The sequence below is a fragment of the Taudactylus pleione genome, unplaced genomic scaffold, assembly GCF_031769625.1.
Source record: "Taudactylus pleione unplaced genomic scaffold, aTauple2 ptg000394l, whole genome shotgun sequence".
Classification (NCBI taxonomy): Eukaryota; Metazoa; Chordata; class Amphibia; order Anura; family Myobatrachidae; genus Taudactylus; species Taudactylus pleione.
This window is the reverse complement of record NW_028284795.1, coordinates 685176-701746: the sequence shown is the minus strand read 5'-3', so window position 1 is coordinate 701746 and position 16571 is coordinate 685176. Positions and strand designations below refer to the sequence as shown.

The 16571-nt window shown below is 38.1% G+C and overlaps 1 protein-coding gene across 2 annotated transcripts in view; it reads left to right on the top strand.

Annotated features, from left to right (window-relative positions):
• Positions 1-16571, top strand: part of FCSK (fucose kinase) — a 323733-nt gene that overhangs the window by 54848 nt on the left and 252314 nt on the right. For both annotated transcript variants that reach the window (XM_088446232.1, XM_088446231.1), the window contains exons 10-11: positions 26-173; positions 1630-1751. In XM_088446232.1, the coding sequence (XP_088302358.1) occupies positions 26-173; positions 1630-1751 (270 nt within the window). The remainder of the gene's footprint in view (positions 1-25; positions 174-1629; positions 1752-16571) is intronic.

The following is a 16571-nucleotide window of genomic DNA, read 5'->3' as shown; positions in this document are numbered from 1 at the left end:
CCTGACTCTCGCTCATCTTTGCCAGGTGTCTCTGTTCCTGGACGTTCTGATGAGTATGTGTCAGGATGTCAGTAAGGAGAGGTTCCTCAATGGGGACTCTGATCTCAGTGTCAGGTCACTGTCCGCCCGGGCCGTACTCTGGAAAGAGCTTCATGACCTCCCTCTAACCATAGGTAAGTGGATACCCCTACCTTGTCTGAAGAGCTTACATTCTTTCTGTGTTTACACCATTAAATGTACCAATATTATTTATTTTGAACTACAAAGTGAAGAATGAAATCTGTGTAATAGAAGGTAACGCTTCCCAGTAACTCATTGCTATCACATCACTTCATTAGATAGGAGGTATGTAGTCATTATGTCAACATTACAGATTTAGGGGTGGGGCTGCAGGTGGGGCAGCGTTTAGGGTACACCTCTGCTCAATCGCTGGCCCTCACATACACCTCTACTCAACCACTGCCCCTCACGTACACCTCTACCCAACCACTGCCCCTCACGTACACCTCTACCCAACCACTGCCCCTCACGTACACCTCTGCCAACCACTGCCCCTCACGTACACCTCAGCCCAACCGCTGCCCCTCACGTACGCCTCTACCCAACCACTGCCCCTCACGTACACCTCTACCCAACCACTGCCCCTCACGTACACCTCTGCCAACCACTGCCCCTCACGTCCACCTCAGCCCAACCGCTGCCCCTCACGTAAACTTCTACCCAACCGATCCCCCTTACATACACCTCTACCCAACAGCTGCCCCTCATGTACACCTCTACCCAGCGGCTGCACCTCATGTACACCTCTACCCAACCGCTGCCCCTCACGTACGCCTCTGCCCAACCGCTGCCCCTCACGTACGCCTCTACCCAACCGCTGCCCCTCACGTACGCCTCTACCCAACCGCTGCCCCTCACGTACGCCTCTACCCAACCGCTGCCCCTCACGTACCCCTCTACCCAACCGATGCCCCTCACGTACACCTCAGCCCACCAGATGCCCCTCACGTACACCTCTACCCAACCGATGTCCCTCACGTACACCTCTACCCAACAGATGCCCCTCACGTACACCTCTACCTAACGGATGCCCCTCACGTACACCTCTACCTAACAGATGCCCCTCACGTACACCTCTACCTAACGGATGCCCCTCACGTACACCTCTACCTAACGGATGCCCTCACGTACACCTCTACCCAACCGATGTCCCTCACGTACACCTCTACCCAACAGATGCCCCTCACGTACACCTCTACCTAACGGATGCCCCTCACGTACAACTCTACCCAACCGCTGCCCTTCACGTACACCTCTACCTAACGGATGCCCCTCACGCACACCTCTACCTAACAGATGCCCCTCACGTACACCTCTACCTAACAGATGCCCCTCACGTACACCTCTATTTAACAGATGCCCCTCACGTACACCTCTACCTAACAGATGCCCCTCACGTACACCTCTACCTAACGGATGCCCCTCACGTACACCTCTACCTAACGGATGCCCTCACGTACACCTCTACCCAGCGGCTGCCCCTCACGTACGTCTCTTCCCAACCGCTGCCCCTCATGTACACCTCGGGTAACTGACCTTTTTTTGTGTGGATTGTAATTATATTCGCAGCTTATGTCCCCGATGGCCGCTACGAGTTCTTGTCCCTCTGTGCACGAGATCACATTGACAATCTGGTGAGAGCAGCATCCGAAGGAGATTACCGCAGCAAGATGGCGCACTCCTTTGTCATGGTATGTGGGAGGGGGGGGGGCACTTCTCTGTGACACTTTGGGGCTGATGCAGACTTGGTGGGTTATATAATAGGTTCCGAGTCTTCCGTTAAATTTAATGCGGGAATTGGTTACAAAGGAAAAGCAGCGTTATAACTAATTAGCACTTTATATTTAGCGACATATTCAAAGAACAAACGTCGGCTCCTTAAGCTCTGAAATTATTACATAACCCCCGTGGTTGCAAAATGTAACATCTGCTACAAACTGTGCCCTCAAAAATAGCTTATATCTGCCTTAATGCTGATCCGCACAGATCTCCGCACCAGCGGCAAGTGCGCCCAGAACACACCGCACGCGCGTAACCTCCATTTTGCCTAATGTCTTTAACCATTTGTTTTACTTGTGAAATACGCATTCGCTATATGAGAAACCTCCCTAATCATGTATGCTAAATCCTTATCTCTGATCCCCATGGGGGACACTGGGCACCTCTGGGCACCTTGGGGTGCAGGCACAGGAGCTTGGGCACACTATATCTGCCTGTAAGAGCTGAGCCTCCTCCCCCACTGACACCTTCAGTATATTACTAACAAATCCCCAAAGGACAGAACAAGAGGGAGGGGAGGAAACAACGTTCTCTAACGGTCCCAAAACAGCGCAAGGAACAGACAGTGAAAAGGAACATAGAGCACAACGGGGGGGCTTCCAGTGCCCCCCATAGGACCCAGACATAAAGATTTAACATAAATTATAAAATGCTATTTTTTCGTTCATCCTATTGGATACACCGACGACACCCCGATGCTGTCCGTAAGAAGAGGTAAGATTAGAATTTGCACCTTAATCTACCTGTACCGCCCTGCCCAGCAAAATCCCACCGACCTCACATTGTAACCCTGGAAAAAGACCAATGTAATCCGCCCGGCAATGGTCTGTTTTGATGCATGTCCTTGTAAAGGACCTACAGGACCTAATAATGTATGCCCCCAGTTCCCAGATAATCCCCCTCCCCCCAGACGGCGATCCCATGCCTGTGCTATGCTCCTGGCGTCCACAACTATAACTGGGAGATTCTGAGAAAAAAGAATAAGTGACCTAAAAATAAAGAGGCTGCTATAGGGCAAAGTTCAGGGCACCGGCGGGTACTTAGTCATTCTAAATTGCCGGGCAGCCAATGAGACAGAGGGGGAGGGATTTAAAGGGCAAAAAAATGCAAAAAAAGGGGAGCGCAATAGGATTCATAAACATTTATTGTTATATTATTTATGGATTCTGGTTAAAATCCGTATCGTCCACACACCTAACCTTTCACCTGTGAAATCAGCGTCTGTATATAGAACATCACAGGACACTGCCAAATACACAGTACCAGGGGCGGAGTATAATGAGCCCCACGCTGCGCCAGTATTACCGCAGAATGCTGTATAACGTGACGGTCACTCAGTACTTTTGTCTGGGTAAGATCTATCCCAACCTAATGACTCTTATTGGATATAAGAAGGTAATAGCTGTGTTGTCTCTGTGATAGTTTGCACATCGGAGCATGGACACAACGAATAAAAACATTACTGACACAATGATTGAATTTCAACACAAGAACTGAGGGTTTTTTTTTTTATTGCAATCCAACCATATGTAATATGTATTCAGGACTGTAACGAATTACTCTCAGTATTTTTCTTATCATATGAGATTATTGGGTATTTGCAACAATTTCCATCTGTTTACATGTGTAATATATTATTGTGTCTTCTGGATATGTACTGTGCCTGAATGTATCGATGTGACATGTGTAATATATTATTGTGTCTTCTGGATATGTACTGTGCCTGAGTGTATCAATGTGACATGTGTAATATATTATTGTGTCTTCTGGATATGTACTGTGCCTGAATGTATCAATGTGACATGTGTAATATATTATTGTGTCTTCTGGATATGTACTGTGCCTGAGTGTATCAATGTGACATGTGTAATATATTATTGTGTCTTCTGGATATGTACTGTGCCTGAATGTATCAATGTGACATGTGTAATATATTATTGTGTCTTCTGGATATGTACTGTGCCTGAATGTATCGATGTGACATGTGTAATATATTATTGTGTCTTCTGGATATGTACTGTGCCTGAATGTATCGATGTGACATGTGTAATATATTATTGTGTCTTCTGGATATGTACTATGCCTGAATGTATCGATGTGACATGTGTAATATATTATTGTATCTTCTGGATGTCTACTGTGCCTGAATGTATCGATGTGACATGTGTAATATATTATTGTGTCTTCTGGATATGTACTGTGCCTGAATGTATCGATGTGACATGTGTTATATATTATTGTGTCTTCTGGATGTCTCCTGTGCCTGAATGTATCGATGTGACATGTGTAATATATTATTGTGTCTTCTGGATATGTACTGTGCCTGAATGTATCGATGTGACATGTGTAATGTATTATTGTGTCTTCTGGATATGTACTGTGCCTGAATGTATCGATGTGACATGTGTAACATATTATTGTGTCTTCTGGATGTGTACTATGCCTGAATGTATCGATGTAACATGTGTAATATATTATTGTGTCTTCTGGATATGTACTGTGCCTGAATGTATCGATGTGACATGTGTAATATATTATTGTGTCTTCTGGATATGTACTGTGCCTGAATGTATCGATGTGACATGTGTAATATATTATTGTGTCTTCTGGATATGTACTGTGCCTGAATGTATCGATGTGACATATGTAATATATTATTGTGTCTTCTGGATATGTACTGTGCATGAATGTATCGATGTGACATGTGTAATATATTATTGTGTCTTCTGGATATGTACTGTGCCTGAATGTATCGATGTGACATGTGTAACATATTATTGTGTCTTCTGGATATGTACTGTGCCTGAATGTATCGATGTGACATGTGTAATATATTATTGTGTCTTCTGGATGTCTCCTGTGCCTGAATGTATCGATGTGACATGTGTAATATATTATTGTGTCTTCTGGATATGTACTGTGCCTGAATGTATCGATGTGACATGTGTAATATATTATTGTGTCTTCTGGATATCTACTGTGTCTGAATGTATCGATGTGACATGTGTAATATATTATTGTGTCTTCTGGATGTCTCCTGTGCCTGAATGTATCGATGTGACATGTGTAATATATTATTGTGTCTTCTGGATATGTACTGTTCCTGAATGTATCGATGTGACATGTGTAATATATTATTGTGTCTTCTGGATATGTACTGTGCCTGAATGTATCGATGTGACACGTGTAATGTATTATTGTGTCTTCTGGATGTCAACTGTACTGTGCCTGAATGTATTGATGTGACATGTGTAATATATTATTGTGTCTTCTGGATATGTACTGTGCCTGAATGTATCGATGTGACATGTGTAATATATTATTGTGTCTTCTGGATATGTACTATACTGTGCCTGAATGTATCGATGTGACATTTGCAATATATTATTGTGTCTTCTGGATATGTACTGTGCCTGAATGTATCGATGTGACATGTGTAATATATTATTGTGTCTTCTGGATATGTACTGTACTGTGCCTGAATGTATCGATGTGACATGTGTAATATATTATTGTGTCTTCTGGATATGTACTGTGCCTGAATGTATCGATGTGACATGTGCAATATATTATTGTGTCTTCTGGATATGTACTGTACCTGAATGTATCGATGTGACATGTGTAATATATTATTGTGTCTTCTGAATATGTACTGTGCCTGAATGTATCGATGTGACATGTGTAATATATTATTGTGTCTTCTGGATATGTACTGTGCCTGAATGTATCGATGTGACATGTGTAATATATTATTGTGTCTTCTGGATATGTACTGTGCCTGAATGTATCGATGTGACATGTGTAATATATTATTGTGTCTTCTGGATGTGTACTGTGCCTGAATGTATCGATGTGACATGTGTAATATATTATTGTGTCTTCTGGATGTGTACTGTGCCTGAATGTATCGATGTGACGTGTAATATATTATTGTGTCTTCTGGATATGTACTGTACTGTGCCTGAATGTATCGATGTGACATGTGTAATATATTATTGTGTCTTCTGGATATGTACTGTGCCTGAATGTATCGATGTGACATGTGTAATATATTATTGTGTCTTCTGGATATGTACTGTGCCTGAATGTATCGATGTGACATGTGTAATATATTATTGTGTCTTCTGGATATGTACTGTGCCTGAATGTATCGATGTGACATGTGTAATATATTATTGTGTCTTCTGGATATGTACTGTGCCTGAATGTATCGATGTGACATGTGTAATATATTATTGTGTCTTTTGAATATTTACTGTGCCTGAATGTATCGATGTGACATGTGTAGTATATTATTGTGTCTTCTGGATATGTACTGTGCTGTGCCTGAATGTATCGATGTGACATGTGTAATATATTATTGTCTTCTGGATATGTACTGTGCCTGAATGTATCAATGTGACATGTATAATATATTATTGTGTCTTCTGGATATGTACTGTGCTTGAATGTATCGATGTGACGTGTAATATATTATTGTGTCTTCTGGATATGTACTGTGCTTGAATGTATCGATGTGACGTGTAATATATTATTGTGTCTTCTGGATATGTACTGTGCCTGAATGTATCGATGTGACATGTGTAATATATTATTGTGTCTTCTGGATATGTACTATGCCTGAATGTATCGATGTGACATGTGTAATATATTATTGTGTCTTCTGGATGTCTCCTGTGCCTGAATGTATCGATGTGACATGTGTAATATATTATTGTGTCTTCTGGATATGTACTGTGCCTGAATGTATCGATGTGACATGTGTAATATATTATTGTGTCTTCTGGTTATGTACTGTGCCTGAATGTATCGATGTGACATGTGTAATATATTATTGTGTCTTCTGGATATGTTATGTGCCTGTATGTATCGATGTGACATGTGTAATATATTATTGTGTCTTCTGGATATGTACTGTGCCTGAATGTATCGATGTGACATGTGTAATATATTATTGTGTCTTCTGGATGTCTACTGTACTGTAACTGAATGTATCGATGTGACATGTGTAATATATTATTGTGTCTTCTGGATATGTACTGTGCCTGAATGTATCGATGTGACATGTGTAATATATTATTGTGTCTTCTGGATGTCTACTGTGCCTGAGTGTATCGATGTGACATGTGTAATATATTATTGTGTCTTCTGGATATGTACTGTGCCTGAATGTATCAATGTGACATGTATAATATATTATTGTGTCTTCTGGATATGTACTGTACCTGAATGTATCGATGTGACATGTGTAATATATTATTGTGTCTTCTGGATATGTTATGTGCCTGTATGTATCGATGTGACGTGTAATATATTATTGTGTCTTCTGGATATGTACTGTGCCTGAATGTATCGATGTGACATGTGTAATATATTATTGTGTCTTCTGGATATCTACTGTGCCTGAATGTATCGATGTGACATGTGTAATATATTATTGTGTCTTCTGGATATCTACTGTGCCTGAATGTATCGATGTGACATGTGTAATATATTATTGTGTCTTCTGGATGTCTCCTGTGCCTGAATGTATCGATGTGACATGTGTAATATATTATTGTGTCTTCTGGATGTCTCCTGTGCCTGAATGTATCGATGTGACATGTGTAATATATTATTGTGTCTTCTGGATATGTACTGTGCCTGAATGTATCAATGTGACATGTGTAATATATTATTCTGTCTTCTGGATGTCTACTGTGTCTGAATGTATCGATGTGACATGTACAATATATTATTGTGTCTTCTGGATATGTACTGTGCCTGAATGTATCGATGTGACATGTGTAATATATTATTGTGTCTTCTGGATGTCTACTGTACTGTAACTGAATGTATCGATGTGACATGTGTAATATATTATTGTGTCTTCTGGATGTCTACTGTGCCTGAATGTATCGATGTGACATGTGTAATATATTATTGTGTCTTCTGGATGTCTACTGTGCCTGAATGTATCGATGTGACATGTGTAATATATTATTGTGTCTTCTGGATGTCTACTGTGCCTGAATGTATCGATGTGACATGTGTAATATATTATTGTGTCTTCTGGATGTCTACTGTACTGTAACTGAATGTATCGATGTGACATGTGTAATATATTATTGTGTCTTCTGGATGTCTACTGTGCCTGAATGTATCGATGTGACATGTGTAATATATTATTGTGTCTTCTGGATATGTACTGTGCCTGAATGTATCGATGTGACATGTGTAATATATTATTGTGTCTTCTGGATGTCTACTGTACTGTAACTGAATGTATCGATGTGACATGTGTAATATATTATTGTGTCTTCTGGATGTCTACTGTGCCTGAATGTATCGATGTGACATGTGTAATATATTATTGTGTCTTCTGGATGTCTCCTGTGCCTGAATGTATCGATGTGACATGTGTAATATATTATTGTGTCTTCTGGATATGTACTGTGCCTGAATGTATCGATGTGACATGTGTAATATATTATTGTGTCTTCTGGTTATGTACTGTGCCTGAATGTATCGATGTGACATGTGTAACATATTATTGTGTCTTCTGGATATGTACTGTGCCTGAATGTATCAATGTGACATGTATAATATATTATTGTGTCTTCTGGATATGTACTGTACCTGAATGTATCGATGTGACATGTGTAATATATTATTGTGTCTTCTGGATATGTTATGTGCCTGTATGTATCGATGTGACATGTGTAATATATTATTGTGTCTTGTGGATACGTGCTGTGCGTGAATGTATCGATGTGACGTGTAATATATTATTGTGTCTTCTGGATATGTACTGTGCCTGAATGTATCGATGTGACATGTGTAATATATTATTGTGTCTTCTGGATGTCTCCTGTGCCTGAATGTATCGATGTGACATGTGTAATATATTATTGTGTCTTCTGGATATGTACTGTGCCTGAATGTATCGATGTGACATGTGTAATATATTATTGTGTCTTCTGGTTATGTACTGTGCCTGAATGTATCGATGTGACATGTGTAACATATTATTGTGTCTTCTGGATATGTACTGTGCCTGAATGTATCAATGTGACATGTATAATATATTATTGTGTCTTCTGGATATGTACTGTACCTGAATGTATCGATGTGACATGTGTAATATATTATTGTGTCTTCTGGATATGTTATGTGCCTGTATGTATCGATGTGACATGTGTAATATATTATTGTGTCTTGTGGATACGTGCTGTGCGTGAATGTATCGATGTGACGTGTAATATATTATTGTGTCTTCTGGATATGTACTGTGCCTGAATGTATCGATGTGACATGTGTAATATATTATTGTGTCTTCTGGATATCTACTGTGCCTGAATGTATCGTTGTGACATGTGTAATATATTATTGTGTCTTCTGGATACGTACTGTGCCTGAATGTATCAATGTGACATGTGTAATATATTATTCTGTCTTCTGGATATCTACTGTGTCTGAATTTATCGATGTGACATGTGTAATATATTATTGTATCTTCTGGATGTCTACTGTACTGTGACTGAATGTATCGATGTGACATGTGTAATATATTATTGTGTCTTCTGGATATGTACTGTGCCTGAATGTATCGATGTGACATGTGGTAGTATATTATTGTGTCTTCTGGATATGTACTGTGCCTGAATGTATCGATGTGACATGTGTAATATATTATTGTGTCTTCTGGATGTCTCCTGTGCCTGAATGTATCGATGTGACATGTGTAATATATTATTGTGTCTTCTGGATATGAACTGTGCCTGAATGTATCGATGTGACATGTGTAATATATTATTGTGTCTTCTGGATGTCTCCTGTGCCTGAATGTATCGATGTGACATGTGTAATATATTATTGTGTCTTCTGGATATGTACTGTGCCTGAATGTATCGATGTGACATGTGTAATATATTATTGTGTCTTCTGGATGTCTCCTGTGCCTGAATGTATCGATGTGACATGTGTAATATATTATTGTGTCTTCTGGATATGTACTATGCCTGAATGTATCGATGTGACATGTGTAATATATTATTGTGTCTTCTGGATATGAACTGTGTCTGAATGTATCGATGTGAAATGTGTAATATATTATTGTGTCTTCTGGATGTGTACTGTGCCTGAATGTATCGATGTGACATGTGTAATATATTATTGTGTCTTCTGGATGTCTACTATGCCTGAATGTATCGATGTGACGTGTAATATATTATTGTGTCTTCTGGATGTGTACTGTGCCTGAATGTATCAATGTGACGTGTAATATATTATTGTGTCTTCTGGATATGTACTGTGCCTGAATTTATCGATGTGACATGTGTAATATATTATTGTGTCTTCTGGATATCTACTGTGTCTGAATGTATCGATGTGACATGTGTAATATATTATTGTATCATCTGGATGTCTACTGTACTGTGCATGAATGTATCGATGTGACATGTGTAGTATATTATTGTGTCTTCTGGATATGTACTGTGCCTGAATGTATCGATGTGACATGTGTAATATATTATTGTGTCTTCTGGATGTCTACTGTGCCTGAGTGTATCGATGTGAAGTGTAATGTATTATTGTGTCTTCTGGATATGTACTGTGCCTGAATGTATCGATGTGACATGTGTAATATATTATTGTGTCTTCTGGATATGTACTGTGCCTGAATGTATCGATGTGACGTGTAATATATTATTGTGTCTTCTGGATGTCTACTGTGCCTGAATGTATCGATGTGACATGTGTAATATATTATTGTGTCTTCTTGATGTCTACTGTGCCTGAATGTATCGATGTGACATGTGTAATATATTATTGTGTCTTCTGAATATGTACTGTGCCTGAATGTATCGATGTGACATGTGTAATATATTATTGTGTCTCCTGGATATGTACTGTGCCTTAATGTATCGATGTGACATGTGTAATATATTATTGTGTCTTCTGGATATGTACTGTGCCTTAATGTATCGATGTGACATGTGTAATATATTATTGTGTCTTCTGGATGTCTATTGTGCCTGATTGTATCGATGTGACATGTGTAATATATTATTGTGTCTTCTGGATATGTACTGTGCCTGAATGTATCGATGTGACATGTGTAATATATTATTATGTCTTCTGGATATCTACTGTGTCTGAATGTATCGATGTGACATGTGTAATATATTATTTTGTCTTCTGGATATGTACTGTGCCTGAATGTATCGATGTGACATGTGTAATATATTATTGTGTCTTCTTGATGTCTACTGTGCCTGAATGTATCGATGTGACATGTGTAATATATTATTGTGTCTTCTGGATGTCTACTGTGTCTGAATGTATCGATGTGACATGTGTAATATATTATTATGTCTTCTGGATATCTACTGTGTCTGAATGTATCGATGTGACATGTGTAATATATTATTGTGTCTTCTGGATATGTACTGTGCCTGAATGTGTCGATGTGACGTGTAATATATTATTGTGTCTTCTGGATATGTACTGTGCCTGAATGTATCCATGTGACGTGTAATATATTATTGTGTCTTCTGGATATGTACTGTGCCTGAATGTATCCATGTGACGTGTAATATATTATTGTGTCTTCTGGATATGTACTGTGCCTTAATGTATCGATGTGACATGTGTAATATATTATTGTGTCTTCTGGATGTCTACTGTGCCTGAATGTATCGATGTGACATGTGTAATATATTATTGTGTCTTCTGGATATGTACTGTGCCTGAATGTGTCGATGTGACATGTGTAATATATTATTGTGTCTTCTGGATGTCTACTGTGCCTGAATGTATCGATGTGACATGTGTAGTATATTATTGTATCTTCTGGATGTCTACTGTGTCTGAATGTATCGATGTGACATGTGTAATATATTATTATGTCTTCTGGATATCTACTGTGTCTGAATGTATCGATGTGACATGTGTAATATATTATTTTGTCTTCTGGATATGTACTGTGCCTGAATGTGTCGATGTGACGTGTAATATATTATTGTGTCCTCTGGATATGTACTGTGCCTGAATGTATCCATGTGACGTGTAATATATTATTGTGTCTTCTGGATATGTACTGTGTCTGAATGTATCGATGTGACATGTGTAATATATTATTTTGTCTTCTGGATATGTACTGTGCCTGAATGTATCGATGTGACATGTGTAATATATTATTGTGTCTTCTTGATGTCTACTGTGCCTGAATGTATCGATGTGACATGTGTAATATATTATTGTGTCTTCTGGATGTCTACTGTGTCTGAATGTATCGATGTGACATGTGTAATATATTATTGTGTCTTCTGGATGTCTACTGTGTCTGAATGTATCGATGTGACATGTGTAATATATTATTGTGTCTTCTGGATGTCTACTGTGCCTGAATGTATCGATGTGACATGTGTAATATATTATTGTGTCTTCTGGATGTCTACTGTGTCTGAATGTATCGATGTGACATGTGTAATATATTATTGTGTCTTCTGGATGTCTACTGTGCCTGAATGTATCGATGTGACATGTGTAATATATTATTATGTCTTCTGGATATCTACTGTGTCTGAATGTATCGATGTGACATGTGTAATATATTATTTTGTCTTCTGGATATGTACTGTGCCTGAATGTATCGATGTGACATGTGTAATATATTATTGTGTCTTCTTGATGTCTACTGTGCCTGAATGTATCGATGTGACATGTGTAATATATTATTGTGTCTTCTGGATGTCTACTGTGTCTGAATGTATCGATGTGACATGTGTAATATATTATTATGTCTTCTGGATATCTACTGTGTCTGAATGTATCGATGTGACATGTGTAATATATTATTGTGTCTTCTGGATATGTACTGTGCCTGAATGTGTCGATGTGACGTGTAATATATTATTGTGTCTTCTGGATATGTACTGTGCCTGAATGTATCCATGTGACGTGTAATATATTATTGTGTCTTCTGGATATGTACTGTGCCTGAATGTATCCATGTGACGTGTAATATATTATTGTGTCTTCTGGATATGTACTGTGCCTTAATGTATCGATGTGACATGTGTAATATATTATTGTGTCTTCTGGATGTCTACTGTGCCTGAATGTATCGATGTGACATGTGTAATATATTATTGTGTCTTCTGGATATGTACTGTGCCTGAATGTGTCGATGTGACATGTGTAATATATTATTGTGTCTTCTGGATGTCTACTGTGCCTGAATGTATCGATGTGACATGTGTAGTATATTATTGTATCTTCTGGATGTCTACTGTGTCTGAATGTATCGATGTGACATGTGTAATATATTATTATGTCTTCTGGATATCTACTGTGTCTGAATGTATCGATGTGACATGTGTAATATATTATTTTGTCTTCTGGATATGTACTGTGCCTGAATGTGTCGATGTGACGTGTAATATATTATTGTGTCTTCTGGATATGTACTGTGCCTGAATGTATCCATGTGACGTGTAATATATTATTGTGTCTTCTGGATATGTACTGTGCCTGAATGTATCGATGTGACATGTGTAATATATTATTATGTCTTCTGGATATCTACTGTGTCTGAATGTATCGATGTGACATGTGTAATATATTATTTTGTCTTCTGGATATGTACTGTGCCTGAATGTATCGATGTGACATGTGTAATATATTATTGTGTCTTCTTGATGTCTACTGTGCCTGAATGTATCGATGTGACATGTGTAATATATTATTGTGTCTTCTGGATGTCTACTGTGTCTGAATGTATCGATGTGACATGTGTAATATATTATTATGTCTTCTGGATATCTACTGTGTCTGAATGTATCGATGTGACATGTGTAATATATTATTTTGTCTTCTGGATATGTACTGTGCCTGAATGTGTCGATGTGACGTGTAATATATTATTGTGTCTTCTGGATATGTACTGTGCCTGAATGTATCCATGTGACGTGTAATATATTATTGTGTCTTCTGGATATGTACTGTGCCTGAATGTATCCATGTGACGTGTAATATATTATTGTGTCTTCTGGATATGTACTGTGCCTGAATGTATCGATGTGACATGTGTAGTATATTATTGTATCTTCTGGATGTCTACTGTGTCTGAATGTATCGATGTGACATGTGTAATATATTATTATGTCTTCTGGATATCTACTGTGTCTGAATGTATCGATGTGACATGTGTAATATATTATTTTGTCTTCTGGATATGTACTGTGCCTGAATGTGTCGATGTGACGTGTAATATATTATTGTGTCTTCTGGATATGTACTGTGCCTGAATGTATCCATGTGACGTGTAATATATTATTGTGTCTTCTGGATATGTACTGTGCCTGAATGTATCGATGTGACATGTGTAATATATTATTATGTCTTCTGGATATCTACTGTGTCTGAGTGTATCGATGTGACATGTGTAATATATTATTTTGTCTTCTGGATATGTACTGTGCCTGAATGTATCGATGTGACATGTGTAATATATTATTGTGTCTTCTTGATGTCTACTGTGCCTGAATGTATCGATGTGACATGTGTAATATATTATTGTGTCTTCTGGATGTCTACTGTGTCTGAATGTATCGATGTGACATGTGTAATATATTATTATGTCTTCTGGATATCTACTGTGTCTGAATGTATCGATGTGACATGTGTAATATATTGTCTTCTGGATATGTACTGTGCCTGAATGTGTCGATGTGACATGTGTAATATATTATTGTGTCTTCTTGATGTCTACTGTGCCTGAATGTATCGATGTGACATGTGTAATATATTATTGTGTCTTCTGGATGTCTACTGTGTCTGAATGTATCGATGTGACATGTGTAATATATTATTATGTCTTCTGGATATCTACTGTGTCTGAATGTATCGATGTGACATGTGTAATATATTGTCTTCTGGATATGTACTGTGCCTGAATGTATCCATGTGACGTGTAATATATTATTGTGTCTTCTGGATATGTACTGTGCCTGAATGTATCCATGTGACGTGTAATATATTATTGTGTCTTCTGGATATGTACTGTGCCTTAATGTATCGATGTGACATGTGTAGTATATTATTGTATCTTCTGGATATGTACTGTGCCTGAATGTATCGATGTGACGTGTAATATATTATTGTGTCTTCTGGATATGTACTGTGCCTGAATGTATCGATGTGACGTGTGTAATATATTATTGTGTCTTCTGGATGTCTATTGTGTCTGAATGTATCGATGTGACATGTGTAATATATTATTGTTTCTTCTGGATGTCTACTGTGCCTGAATATATCGATGTGACATGTGTAATATATTATTTTGTCTTCTGGATGTCTACTGTGCCTGAATGTATCGATGTGACATGTGTAATATATTATTGCTTCTTCTGGATGTCTACTGTGTCTGAATGTATCGATGTGACATGTGTAATATATTATTGTGTCTTCTGGATATGTACTGTGCCTGAATGTATCGATGTGACATGTGTAATATATTATTGTGTCTTCTGGATATGTACTGTGCCTGAATGTATCGATGTGACATGTGTAATATATTATTGTGTCTTCTGGATATGTACTGTGCCTGAATGTATCGATGTGACATGTGTAATATATTATTGTTTCTTCTGGATGTCTACTATGCCTGAATGTATCGATGTGACATGTGTAATATATTATTGTGTCTTCTGGATATCTACTGTGTCTGAACGTATCGATGTGACATGTGTAATATATTATTGTGTCTTCTGGATATGTACTGTGCCTGAATGTATCGATGTGACATGTGTAATATATTATTGTGTCTTCTGGATATGTACTGTGCCTGAATGTATCGATGTGACATGTGTAATATATTATTGTGTCTTCTGGATATGTACTGTGCCTGAATGTATCGATGTGACATGTGTAATATATTATTGTGTCTTCTGGATATGTACTGTGCCTGAATGTATCGATGTGACATGTGTAATATATTATTGTGTCTTCTGGATATGTACTGTGCCTGAATGTATCGATGTGACATGTGTAATATATTATTGTGTCTTCTGGATATGTACTGTGCCTGAATGTATCGATGTGACATGTGTAATATATTATTGTGTCTTCTGGATATGTACTGTGCCTGAATGTATCGATGTGACATGTGTAATATATTATTGTGTCTTCTGGATGTCTACTGTGCCTGAATGTATCGATGTGACATGTGTAGTATATTATTGTATCTTCTGGATGTCTACTGTGTCTGAATGTATCGATGTGACATGTGTAATATATTATTATGTCTTCTGGATATCTACTGTGTCTGAATGTATCGATGTGACATGTGTAATATATTATTTTGTCTTCTGGATATGTACTGTGCCTGAATGTGTCGATGTGACGTGTAATATATTATTGTGTCTTCTGGATATGTACTGTGCCTGAATGTATCCATGTGACGTGTAATATATTATTGTGTCTTCTGGATATGTACTGTGTCTGAATGTATCGATGTGACATGTGTAATATATTATTTTGTCTTCTGGATATGTACTGTGCCTGAATGTATCGATGTGACATGTGTAATATATTATTGTGTCTTCTTGATGTCTACTGTGCCTGAATGTATCGATGTGACATGTGTAATATATTATTGTGTCTTCTGGATGTCTACTGTGTCTGAATGTATCGATGTGACATGTGTAATATATTATTGTGTCTTCTGGATGTCTACTGTGTCTGAA